The following is a 13,604-nucleotide window of genomic DNA, read 5'->3' as shown; positions in this document are numbered from 1 at the left end:
CCATTTCTGACGTTTACTACAGCATCTCCACCCCCTGCTGCTGTTGTTAAAAAAAGCGCCTTGTGACATCACTAATTGGGGGTGTGGCCTAAGTCCAAAATGCTCCAAAGTTTGCACCATAGAGAGCAACGCAGCAGCAGTTTCTTTGCCATGTGATTTGTTGATTTACCTAAAAAAGACAAACTTAAACACAGTCAAACTGAAGTCATCATATTCACTTCAATCAATATGTACTATAGAAGAAAAAGAAAAGTTCTTTCATACATTCTTCACCCTGTGAAAGCCAGTTAACTAAAAAAAAACATGGCTCTGGCAATGGCTAACTACTTATTAAGTATTGCACATCTAGCAACTCAACAATTTGTAACATTATTTTCCAGAGAAATGTACAGTCAATATATGTATATATTAAATAAATACTATATATAGAAATATATATAATATTTATTTTTTTCATCCTCATAGTAACATGCAATTGATAACAGCAGAACACAGACGAGAAGTTTTACAGTAGAACTAGAACAGTAATTCAGCCTGGCGGGCCGATCTAGGGCAACACATCTGAGAACACTCACATTATTTTGGGGGTTCAAACACTTTTAAGAAGCGTTTACATGCTGCGGTGCTCTGGTGCAGTATACAGTAGCATTTTCAGTATGGGACATCCTGCACAACAAGAGGGTCTCCGGATGTTATACCTGTTTAAACTTGGACAGACTGGAACTTTACAGTAACCACATATCACAGAATACCTCACACAGTCAAATGGAGACGGGTAGGGGGGGGGGAGGGGGGGGAGCTACTCTGTAGTGAATGTCAAGGCTGTGCACGGGACCTGCATGCACTCTGTGCCTCGGGGCGATCCCTCACATCTCCTATCGGTAAAAATAGTTGGGTCTTGGCAGCAGGAACAATAGAAGACTTTCACACTGAGGAGAAGAGCTCGAGGGGCAGTCACTTCTCCCGAGTTAAGGAGCAGGCAAAACATTTAGCTAGTTTGTATGATCAACGGGACGACAGCGACGAGGGGTCGGAAGTATTTACACAACATCACAGACTAAACACGTCTACACGACAGGGTCTAAAAAGGGTCTTAGGCCTGTATATACAAGAGGAGGGAGCAGGAATTGTGTGCTTAGAATAAAGTTAGGGATTGTCAGAAGTCTGTGGTTTTAGAGCTGAGATGCCATTTCGAGTAGAGAGGCACTCTGAGGGGAGGGAGAGGGGGCGTGGGGGGGGGGGCAGGGCGCGGGGCGTAGACTAGCTAAGAAGGGGTCTCGGTGACAGAAGCTTGGGTTTTCCTTCCGCCTCCTTCCCCTTCACTGCCGCCACGTAGGAGAAAAGGCAGAGGACCGAGTAACAGATCTGATGTGCCTGCAGAAGGAAAAAATAACCATGAGGAGCATAAGTGAGGTTACATTTGTGTTTAGTTAAAAATAACACAAGGAATAAAGATAGACAAGAGGCCCACCTCAGTCTAAATACTGTTGGAATATTGACTGTTGTGTACTTAAAGGTATGTATTAAAGATACCCTGTGGATTTTTTTTGTGGATTCTGGCACCAAAACAAACACAAACGCAGGGAGACGTCATTCAATAAAGCACTACATTGGAAAATCAAAAACATAACAAGCTTTCATTCTTATTAGATTACTTTTTACCCTGAAATGGTTCGATTCTGCAGTTTACCTTGTGACCGTAAAGACAGAGGATAAAATGTCCCTGTAGGTGCGTTTCCAGCCACCTGTTTTTAAGCACATTTTCAATTTGAGCATTAAAAAAACCTGGGTGGATGCACTGAAAATTGTAATATCGCAAAACAGTTTTTATGCTTGGCTGAGGTAGAAAAGTTGGTCTATCTATTAAAGCAAAATGCAACGACGGACTTAGCAAATTAATCAAGAAGTACGTCCACTGAAGAGACGAAAAATGGCGGGAGACGAAAACATCAGATCTGTGTGGAGCGATGCGGATTCTATAGAGGTGCAGGATTGAGTCCTAAAACCCGGAAACGAGTTAGCATTTTAGTGCTTCCGGTTGCCTCGTCTCAAAGTCAATGTTTTTTTTTTTTTGAATGAGTCAAATTGCTGCAGTCTTAGTGATTAAGTTTACACATTATAATTATAAGTAAGTGTTGAGCGCTGCTACTGAGAGTATAACTTCAGTTTTTACACAAAAATTCATTTTAGTGTTCCCAGGGGGGAAACTGAATCAGAGTGCACCTCCACAGCAGTCATGTTTACAGATACAAATGTCACATTTTGTGAGGCACATATCTGCTGTGGACACCTTGTGAGTGGAACTCTACATGCACTGGTAAATAGTACTGACAGAAGAAGTAAGTACTCACCATGGGTGTCTTGTACTTGTGGATCACCACTTCTTTAGTTTCAGGAACTAAGCCGGTGCAAGAGACAAAACAAAGAATTCAAAGGCAGCAGGAACCTTAATGAGCTCATGCTTGAGAGCTTTGGGGGGGGTCACAGGGGTGGACTTTCAACAAGGCGTAACATGGGATGTGGGCCAAGAAGAGTCCACCACAACAGTCAGGAGTACATCGAACATTAGACAGAGGGTGACGAGGGCAAGGGTGGCTTGTCGACAGTTGTTAAATCCTGGTTGTTGATTTAGGATCCATCGAAGGCCTATGTCTAGTGTAATCATTAAACTGTTTATATGGGAAGGCAAAGCATTAAATTTGAACTTGAGACTTGTTGGTGAGACGTTCATGGCCCACAAAATGGACAAATGAAAACACAAATGTCTTGTAACGAGAGACTGCAAAGATTGTAAAGTTTCAAATGTGAAAAACACCCCGATGAACTGAAAGTCAAAAGACATCACAGGAAAGCAGCTACAAGAGGCCAAAATCCTTTGACCCAGGACCATGTCACTGACTGCCCACAGGACAGATTGACTTTTCATTAGTAACTGTGAACCCATAGCAGAGATGAGGAGGCTGAGATCTGGACAGATGAAGGGGCTGGGAAATACAACAGTGCCACCAAAGATCTCCACTTGCTGAGATTCAGAGGCAGACTATCAAGAGAATGAGAGATGGAGTCTGGGGGTGATCTCCGAAATGAAAAGCAAGTGATGAAGGAAGCAGAGGAAAACTCATAATACAGAAAAAGAAAAAAATCAGTGAAAAGGATCGAGTGAGGAAATATTCAGCACAGAGTTTAGTTTGAGTAAGAAAGGAGAAAGGTGACAACACTTTACCTGCTGGAGAATGAAGGTTTTCATAGTGGCAAAGATGAGGGCAACATTACAAAAGCAGCACAGAGACACGACAGTAACCCAGCCTGGCGCTCAACTTCAACTTCTTGTATTGAAAGTCATCTTTTTTGACTTGTTCCTAGAAATATAAACAGTGCACTAACCCTTTAAACTCCTGCTCACTACAGTCGGAAACATAGAAGCAGCCTGAACTACTAAACAAATCCTCTTTGCTCTCTTCCATTGTTGCATTGCCTTTGTGAAATGGGCCCTTATTCACTATAAAATAAACATTTTCTTGGTGTTACTACATTGACTAAGGTTTTTTTTCACTGGCAATTTAAGATAAATCAGGTGGTTTTCTGAGTCACAACAAAGGAGTTTAAGAGGTAAAACTACTATTTAATCTTTGCATAAGTTCAATTAGTGATTTTTATTTTCCAGGAAACTCAACAGCAAATCATTGCGCAACTAGGTGAAATATTTCAAATTTGCATAAAGTGTAACTGTCAATGAAGAGTGTTGCTATTGTGTGTGGTACTTGCTAATCATTTTAGGCTAAATGTTTTACTTTTTTGCGCAGGAAAAGAAATATAATCTATTTATTATTCAGCCGATGGTATTAAATATGTGAATGCATCTATCAAATTATTTTTCCTAATTGAAAAGTTTTAATGGCTTTTTCTTATTTTATAATGATATTGCATCTTCTCTGTTTGTATATATCTCATTGTTGTTGTTTTGTTTTCCTTTGCTTTGTTTTGTAATTGACTCAATGTCATTGTAAATGAGGGTCACCCCTCAATGACGTTAGTCCATCTCTCAATAATTTCTGACTTCCCTCCTCAGTCTGTAGCACTCTGCCCCGAGCCCACTGAAGATGGAAATCTTAAAAAAAAAAAAAAACTGGTCACAAATATATAGCTTCATATTTTAAAAAGGCTTAAGAATTTCCTGAAACAGCTGGGCACTGTAGTTTTAAGCAAATATTACTCGAACAGGAGTAAATTTGTTGGGGCATATTTTCATTTGGTGCTCTGCTGAGTATTTAAAAGGAGCAGGACGGTGCATGTTAGACTGACTCAAAATAAACTACAGTATGGGTTTATTGATGCGTTTTTGGACAACAATGGAGCTCTATGGCACAGCGGAATAAGATATATTTTAATGGGATTTGGCAACAATATAACAAATAAAGAATATCAGCAAAACTTAACCCTTGATATTTATGTTTCTTTTTTAGTTATCAGGTTATTTGCTTACATTAGAAGCATAATAAACTCTTTGTTTTCTCTAAAATCAAATTCTGTTACACAATTTCAACTATACCATTAAAAGGGTTGCTTTATATTACTGTAATTCATGATACATTAAGTTATGCATCATGCATAAGAACTTCTTATGATGGAAGATTTGAATTTTAGTTTCTACTAGTGCCTATTTGTTGTAAAATCTAAAAATGTGGAAAAGGCAGCTAGACTCTCCATCCTTATTTCAGTTTTAAACTGCACAGACTTGTTATTTCTCCGTCCCTCTTCATCAGCTACGTCCTCTGAAGCATTCATCACTCACTTAATCACCTACAGACTTCAGTGTCTCGGTGTCCCTCGAGGTGAGCGAGTATCCAATTTAGTGAAACCCTTATTAGCTTTCGTCAATACATTTGCTATGAAGCCGAGTTACTGCCGTGCCGAGTACAGGCCTAGAATCAATAGATGGTGTAATTACCAAATTCCTCCAGGACAAAGACTCCCTTCACTGTATTGCACTTTTTAATGTGACTCAGCTCTATGAAAACCTAAAAACAAACAAAAAACAAACAAAACAAGACAGAACATTATTAACTCAACAACACTGGATGAAAAGTAAACACTTCATATTTAACAAAAGTAACCATGTTAAACTTGTTTTGTTCAGTATGAAAGGTCAAAATAAAACAACTAGACATGGAGTGCAAGCTTTTAACAGCTAACGAAAGAGAAAGAAAAGCACACTATGAGAAGTTTCCATGATCAAACGCATACATGGGCGACGGTTAAATGAGGAGAAATGCATTTAGTCTGCTCAAAGCTCAAAACTAATTCAACATGACTTGTTTCATCAATGAAGTGTAGTTATTATTTGGATGTAAACAGCAAAAGGTAGTTCAAAAAAACATTTATTTTTATGCTCAGAGATGCAGTATGGCCCATATGATGCATACATGGAAGTTCCATATAAAAATGTAGACAAGGACACAAAATTAGATTTGCCATACAGCTAGAACAGTAAAAAGAAAAAGATAGAAGAAAACAAAAAAGGAACCCAATAAGATGTAACTGCTAATAAGCAAACACAGCAGAGGTTGTGTACCTTCCGCTCCTTGCAGGGGGAGAGAGCATGGGAGAGAAATGGTTTGGATTATTATCGGACAGAAGAGCACAAACACTCGATGGCACTCCGAGAGGGCGCTAACCACTGGGGAGCCTCGTACGGATTCAAATCAAGAGTCTAGCTAAGAAGTTACCAGAGCCAATGTGAATAAAAAAAAAACTGTCACAAGAGGAATCAACCCCCAAAAACTAGGGGGGGAAAAAGAGGACTAGAGGTTTGACTAGGGTATTGAGAGCTGGATTCACCTTTGTTTTCCTGGACCTTAAACATCTCAGTCCCCCAGAGCCCTCCATGCCTCCTCCTCCAGCAACAAGGGCTGGCACCAACACCACTTGCTCACACAGCAGCACAGATAAATGAGGGCAGTCACTGATGGACAGTAAATCCTGCTACGATGTTCAGATGTCACCTCCGACACCATCTCACTGCAGAGCTGCCGACCCAGTGCTCACTCACTATACTGCTGAATTTAATCTTTTAAAAAGAAAAATGGCAACCAGTGCTAAATAAAGCTCCTGCTGAGGGTTTGATAAAACTGATTTACTCAAAAACCATGAAACTATCTCACAACTCTAGCAAAGTCGCTAATGAAAATCATTTATTTGAGAAATGCGGTGCTCTACATTGAGCATCGTTGATGCCTTAGGTTGACTGTATTGAGCTTTTACTGTATGATAAATGAAACATCTTGTCCAAGCCTGGCACAAAAATTCAACTTGAGCCCAAAGAGCCTGAGGTAGAAAAAGTAGAAGCAGCAAGGAAAAGCAGTAATCATTACAGTGTCTAAGCTAATGGGTCGGTTCACCCCCAAAAAAATGATAGAAACACATTGTATCTGGCCGAGCAGGTTTTTCAATAGAGATTAATGTCATCATGTGGACTTGCCACCGCAGTAATGGCAGTGCCGCTTGACGGCGGAACACAGACAACACAGTCACCACATTCGTCTATAGTACAAGTGCTTAAAATAAGCAATTTAACTTCAGTTGGAACTATTTGTTTGATAGAAAGTAGTTCCTATGAAACCTCTCCGCAGTGAGGTCTGTGGGTTATCCACAGTTATCAGGACATTGTTGCTGCTGAATACTTGAGATGAAACTTTTAGTTGTGAGCACAACACATGAGATTCCATTCACCACCATTGTATTGGGTTGGAGGCAGAAAACTCAAAGAGAAATATCTCAAGCTCAAATCCCACCAAAACTGTCTGCATGGATAGACACCACTAGAGGTGAAGTAAGAAGATGTCTTATTTTCTTGAAATTTGGGTGAACTGACCCTTAAAATTACTTATCTTTGCTCCTTGGTAACACTTTTCTGTTTTATTGTTTTTTTTAGATGCTCAATATATGTATGAAGTGTCTGTTAGCTGCAGTGGGTCCCTGATCTTTCAGCATGGTCTCTTCTTCAGATTATTCAACTACAGTACATTGTTCAATCACAGCTACACACTCTAACAAACCTGAAGAAACATACGAACCCCGACTACGACTACCTGCGCAGGCGTGAAGACAACACATGACGATGTTCAAGGGTCCAAACTTAAATGTGAAAGTTGCTATTAAATAGCCAATTATTAATGAAAAGTCTTTGCTCAAGGTCATCCGTCTTACCACCACTGATGCACAACACACACACACACATACATTAACACTTCATCTCCTCCCACACAGTAAATGAACAATGAGGTTTGAGCACCACGGATGTCAAAAAGAAACTCGTGTGGAAGGATGTGTTAATATTGTTTAGGGAAACGCATGCATACGAACACACACAAACAAAAACAAACACAAACTGAAAAAAGCAAATCCAAAAAAGCAAAAGCACAAACAGGAATTCTTCCTCTAAGGGAAAACATCAGGTACGAGTTAATGCCAATCAAACATGTTGTCAGTCATCGCTAACATTTTGACTAGGATTGATTTTTAATGACAATAGAGGAAGACGTCACAAGATGAAAGGAAATGAGGCAAACAGGAGTGAAGAGCAAAAAGGTGGACAGAAGGACGGGATGAACTCTTAACCATCATGAGTGATTTTCATTTTCATGCCCTCTCGTGTGAGATGAGAAGCAGTTTCTCTGCTGTGGTACGGGCCTCTTACCTGGCTGTGCATGAATTTAAGGTTGATTCCTTCCAGTGTGACCTGCAGCAGTCCACCTTCACCAGTTTTCATGTCCTGGACAGGAAACTCTCCGCCCAGCTCCGGACCTGAGGGAAACAACACCTGAGTTTAGAACTAGAACGAATAATAAATTTCATCCCCAAAAAAACTAAAATCCCAGCAGGCTGACTGAAAAACAACATTACACACTGCTGGGATGTGGGGCACGAATGTTTTTGCTTGTCCTAGATATGGAGTTTTATTTTAATGTCTTAAAAAGACTCCAAAATACTACAATATAAAATGACAACCTTATGACGCTGTATGAGGGTCATTGTAGGTAAAAAAAATAAATTATGAAAAATGTATGAAGCCAGGGAGGGGGCTAATATTCAGAGGAAAAACTCTGATTAAAGTCGTAAATTTATGACCAAAAAAAAACTTCGATTTTCTGAGATTAAAGTGGTAAATTTAAGAGAAAAAACACAAATTTATAAGGAAAAAAGACTGATATTCTCTGAGATTAAATGGTAAATTCACTAGAAAAAAACTGGCAAATCTACAACAAAAAAACTTGGAATATTCTTTGAGATTATAGTCATAAGGTCATTTGTGATAACCTCATCACAACAGACGAAACTGCTTGCAAAGTGACGCGATGTGGTTCCTTGACAAAAAAAATATCACTATTTTCCAGATTTTTTTCTCGGAAATTCTTAGTTTTTTTCTCTCTGAAAATTAACCCCCTCCACAGGCTCCGTAATTAGTCGTAAAACAAACTATTTCGAAAAGGAAATCCCAACTCTGCAGCCACTGAACAAGTAGGTGTGATGGTGTTCTTCCCAAACTGTTTATTACACTATGTTTGGGTCGGTATGCAACTTTTCTTTTGTTCACCACACCCTGTGAACAAATTATTTATGTGAAATTGCACTCAAATTGAGTCTACGTCTTTATTAAAGTTATTTTTGTAATAATATTGCATTGCTTGACCATTTGATGTTTCCATTTTTCAAAATACATGACTAATCTTTTGACAATAATTTCTGCCTTTTTACCTGCTGTGCCAAAAATATATTTAACTGTGACCCCGAAAGATACGTGTACCGTTGAACCCCTACTCAACAATAAAGTCAATCACAAGCTAGTTATACGCCCAGTTATACCTAAGAAAAGACTAGTTATTAAAAATGATAAAAAGGAGGATGATGGCTGTTTTTGAATCATTCCATACCTGGTTTAATGCTTTGCTGCCTTGCTGCAGCTCTTTCCATACTGTCTTTAACACAGTAGTAGAGTTCACGACACTAGAATGCAAAGAGGAAAGTTATTTGAATTTTTAACCAAAGTTCAGCTGATGTGAATAAAAGTACAGGATGCAGAGATAGATGCCGTTTCTGACCTTTTTGGTATAGAACTTGTTGAGCTGCGTCTCTTGGCCGTTGCGTCTCCAGAGACACAGCACCTTGGTCTTGGGGCAGTAAGTCATGTTGATGAGCTTCTCGTACCACCAGCGCTCGTAAACTGTGCCTATGTTGCTGCGCAGGACTATGCAGTCATCGCAAACCTGAAACGGTGATGAGTAAAGTTATATATTAGTAAAATAAGCAACAACATGCTCTCTCTTCAAGCAGCATTAAGCTAAGCTACAGATATTTTGAGATAACTTTCACCAAAACGTATACTACTTCCAGTTGTCATATTAGTACAGACTTTGCACACCTCCATGAAAAAGATGTCTCCTGTGGTATCAGTGCCAGCATGGACAACAAATGTTTGCTTTTTGATGTGACGGCTTCCACTGGGTCTGATGGACAGCTCACGGCCGTTCTACAAAAAATATATATATATATAAATATAGATATATGGTTCAGTACAAATAATTAGTGTTAGGGGACGAATGTAAGTTGAATTAAAAAAAGGACAGATATTCACCATGTTGGTCAGTTTGTCCAGTATCTCATTGATCTCTTGGCTGTATGTGAGGCCAATGTGGGACTTCCCCATCAAACGCCGCACTTTCTTCTTGATGTCATTTTTGTTCAACTAAACAAACAAATACATTAAAAAGTTGAGATATCTGGAGGCAAAAAAAATTTCAAATTTGGCACAGATCAATAAACAATAAACACCGTGCAAAGATTAAAATGACAAACAAGCCTCCGTACTTTCAGCATGAGCATGAATGCAATCATATTGTGCAGCAGGGTGGACAGAAGTCTGTCTTCATCATCTTCCAGACGCTTGCGGTCATGATCTCCTAGTGACAAGTATCTGTGTTGACAAACAAAACACAGAAAAGCAAGAATTAATAGTCCAAGGGGCCAAGTTTCATGAATTATAAGAACAAAGTTATCTGTGAAAATAAAATCGAATAAAACGTGAGCCATGTTGAACCTTTCGATCATCTCCTGAGGTCCCTGGTCCATGCCCATGCCCTCGCGCTCCAACATCACAGCATCCAAGTAGGCGTCCTCCCAGAACTGCAGCTGGTCCCACAGAGTGGAGCGCTCCTTGCCTGAATACATGAAGATAGTACACATGGAGCTCCTAAAATGTGCACAGCTTGACAATTTCAACAACATATGATGCAGCCAAAAGCATACGCTCTTTGATACCAGCCAATTTAAATACATTTCTATTTTTTGAGTGCAAGGCCTCACTCTCTCTGTAGGTAAGTTATTTCAAAGATAACATTTTATCATTTTCATTCATTTTCCTGTAGCTCTGCTTTCAGAAAATGAAAAAAAAACAGCTCACATATCTTAGTCATGCATGAAAACAACAGTAAGAGTCAAGTAGACCAATTACAGTTACACATATATATGCTTGTTGTAGCATAACACTGTACAGCAGGAAGTTTGTGATGATGCTCACAACTGTCAGGTCTAATAAATCCTTTACTTGAATTGTTTTGATAGCAGCTATCCACCACTGCATGTGTAGAGGTGTCTGATGCCTTCAAGTGCTGCTCTTTGTAACCTTATGGTACGTGTCCAGGGGGGCGTTTATCACAAGGGATCGCTTCGCTTCACAGCATTGGACGCTTGATGAGCTGCCACTAGACACAAGGCACTAGGCCCCTGATTGGACGAACGCTTTCCCTCGTGGGATGCTGCTTAAAGCTTTCAAACCGGAACCAACCTGGCGGCTCGTTTGGAAACTTTCTTCTCTAATATCACGACAACAGTTCACCGAAATGTGTTTCTGAAAACACTTTATGTGAGAATTAAGCCATGCAGTTGCTAAATATCTTTGTTTAGACCCCCTGACTTTGCATAAAGTTGCCTATACCTCTACTTTATGCAAATGAGGAGCGGCCAACATAACGCCCCGTCTCTCGAATCGTGCCGCCACGCTACCAGAATGCATTGCACGGCTGCTTACATAGACATTGAATGGGAAGCGTCAAATTTGAACAGTACTCAACTAATATGGACAAAGGTCTTCTATTTTAATTTGGAAATAAAGTTGTAAATAGCCACTAAATTATTTAAAATGTAAAACAAAAAAATAAATAACTTAAAGGATAAAGTAAATAAAACAAATATTTTCACAGGTTGCAAAAGAGGGAAAAATATTTCACTTATAATATCAGTCGCCAGCTGCATTTTTCCCACCCACATCACATTGCAGTACCTCATTGGAAATGGTGTCTCGTTTGAGTGCGCTCAACTTATAATTACATTTCTGACAGCACTTGAAAGGCAACATGCACTCATTGAATAAGTAACGAAGCAAACCCATCACAAGTTAAGCTATTAAGTCAACGTGAAAGTACAAAAAAATGGGTGAAAACGTAGGTGAGCAGAAATTTAAACAAATGTGAAAAGTTAGAGTGGAAGTTTAGGAACTCCCTGTGAGGGAAAATTGCAACCAAATTCTTCAGGACAGCTTATATTTTCCACTTCTGTCTCATGCTAAGAAACACAGATGTGCAGTTCACCAACGGACAGGAAAAACCCACATCACATCACATCACATCACATCACATCACATCAAAGATTAAAAACAGAAATAGTCCCGGTGAACAATGGATACGCCCCCTCCCACACACACAAACACACACACATAGGAAAAAGGGCAAAGGCAAGAGATTAGCCCTACTTAGAGAAAAGGTTTCCATGGCAGCATCCTCTAGTTGATCCCAAACGGAGCTCTTATCGCGGCCTGGAAGAATTTCCCAGGAGGAGCAGCAGGAGGGAAGAGAAGCAGCGAGAGCAGGAGGGGGTTAGGCGAAGAGGTGAGTAGGTTTAATGGAAAAAACAAGCGCAGAGCGAGCCGAAAACCACATCAGAGGAACAGAAACAAGGACAAACAAAGACATACTACGCTCATTTACTCACTTACTTATAGTCGATATATACTCTTATACAGGATGTCAAGTTGATGAGGAATAATCTTGTTACTGTGATTTGTGGTGACGAGGCTGTATGTTTAGGATTGTGTTTAAATTGACATTAAGTCATTATTGTTTTTACATATTTAAAGACTATAGTTTAACTTGAGTCAAATAATTCAATTAAAAACATACAATTAATAGATTTGCAGCAGATGCAGTCATGACGAGGGCTGTACAGGTTTCTATAGAGGTTTTCGAATGAAGCTTCGAATGTCTGTCGTCATATTAAAAAAAACCTTGAACAAAATCCTCAATTTGAAGTGATTCAACGAATTAAATGAGTTAGTTATTTTGTATTAAATCAACTTTCTTTAACAAGTATAACTTGTCAGTGTATGAAAATGTTGTTTTTGAAAGGCTAAACTCCAACAAATATGGATCTAATATTTATTAATATTTTGTTAAATAAAAACATGTTGTGAATTTTGGAGACGATTACATCCATCTTTTTTTCAATAAATTTTGACTTTTGGACTCCAACGCCCTGGAGTTATTGGAAATATTTGGATCACACAAGTCTGAAACAGTCCTACTAGTAGTAAAGTAGTAAACCTAATTGTTTATTAATACAAATAATATTAGTGCAGCCTAATTTTTATCTGCAACTTTGCAGAAATACCGGCTTTAAACACAATGAATAGACGTGCAAAAAAAAGCTGCACGGCATTCGAATGTTGATTTAGAAACTGAATGTCAATGTTATGAATGAAGCGTCGAACTATCCGGTACACCTCTTGTCATGACTTATTACAATGCTTTTTTTTCTATTTTTCTTCCAGTTACTTTATGTTAATTCCGTTTTCACACACACATGCTCCATAAATTACATATTTTTAAATTGATTTTGCCAAACCTCTCAGACTGCAGTGAATACGACTTCCCTCTTCACTCAGTAGTGTTAATTCATCACAATGTAAAATTGGAAAATCACATTACGTAACATCAGAACATCAGGGTATAACCTCTCACCTTTATAAATGTTCAGTTCACTGTTTCAGAACAAACATTTAGCATTACACTATTTCTAGGTAACCACATGTCTGACTTCTGCTTTCTTCTCTCAAAAATAACTCTTTCTCGTGTTAGTGAAAGTTCACTGTGGGTACTTTACTAGACAAACCAATGCAAGAGCTTGCACAAGTTGGAGTGAGTGAAAGGTAACAGAAATTTAAACATCTAGAAACACGTTCAGGTTGATATTTTCTTTGACAAACAACAATAATTATGTTAGTAAAGCAAATCAGTGCTTTTAAGAACACAGGAGGGAAACGTTTCCTTGAAACATCAGAATAAATGTCAGCTGTTTGACTTCTGTTTGAACTATAAGAGGGAGTGTCTAAAGTAGAGAGTAGAACTTACCCAGCAGGCCTTCACAAAGGTAAATCCTCATACTGATGTCCTCCATGGGCTGCGCTGGCGGCCCCTTTGCCATAGCAAGTACATTTTCTTTTGCAATTGGTTTCAGAGTGTGGGTCTTTCCCTGTGGAAGCAGGACAAGATCATCAT

The 13,604-nt window shown here is 39.0% G+C and overlaps 1 protein-coding gene across 1 annotated transcript in view; it reads right to left on the bottom strand.

Annotated features, from left to right (window-relative positions):
• Nucleotides 1-428: 428 nt before the first annotated feature.
• Nucleotides 429-13,604, bottom strand: part of madd (MAP-kinase activating death domain) — a 68,607-nt gene continuing 55,431 nt past the window's right edge. The window contains exons 26-37 of the mRNA XM_074622332.1: nt 13,458-13,578; nt 11,804-11,866; nt 10,094-10,214; nt 9,865-9,970; nt 9,632-9,742; nt 9,419-9,526; nt 9,099-9,263; nt 8,931-9,003; nt 7,697-7,803; nt 4,949-5,018; nt 2,352-2,398; nt 429-1,374 (exon numbers count right to left, since the gene is read on the bottom strand). Coding sequence (XP_074478433.1) covers nt 1,261-1,374; nt 2,352-2,398; nt 4,949-5,018; nt 7,697-7,803; nt 8,931-9,003; nt 9,099-9,263; nt 9,419-9,526; nt 9,632-9,742; nt 9,865-9,970; nt 10,094-10,214; nt 11,804-11,866; nt 13,458-13,578 — 1,206 coding nt within the window. The 3' untranslated portion in view covers nt 429-1,260. The remainder of the gene's footprint in view (nt 1,375-2,351; nt 2,399-4,948; nt 5,019-7,696; nt 7,804-8,930; nt 9,004-9,098; nt 9,264-9,418; nt 9,527-9,631; nt 9,743-9,864; nt 9,971-10,093; nt 10,215-11,803; nt 11,867-13,457; nt 13,579-13,604) is intronic.

This window comes from Sebastes fasciatus, chromosome 2, assembly GCF_043250625.1.
Source record: "Sebastes fasciatus isolate fSebFas1 chromosome 2, fSebFas1.pri, whole genome shotgun sequence".
Lineage (NCBI taxonomy): Eukaryota > Metazoa > Chordata > Actinopteri > Perciformes > Sebastidae > Sebastes > Sebastes fasciatus.
Note: the sequence above shows the minus strand (reverse complement) of the source record. Positions and strands in the feature narration are given on the sequence as shown.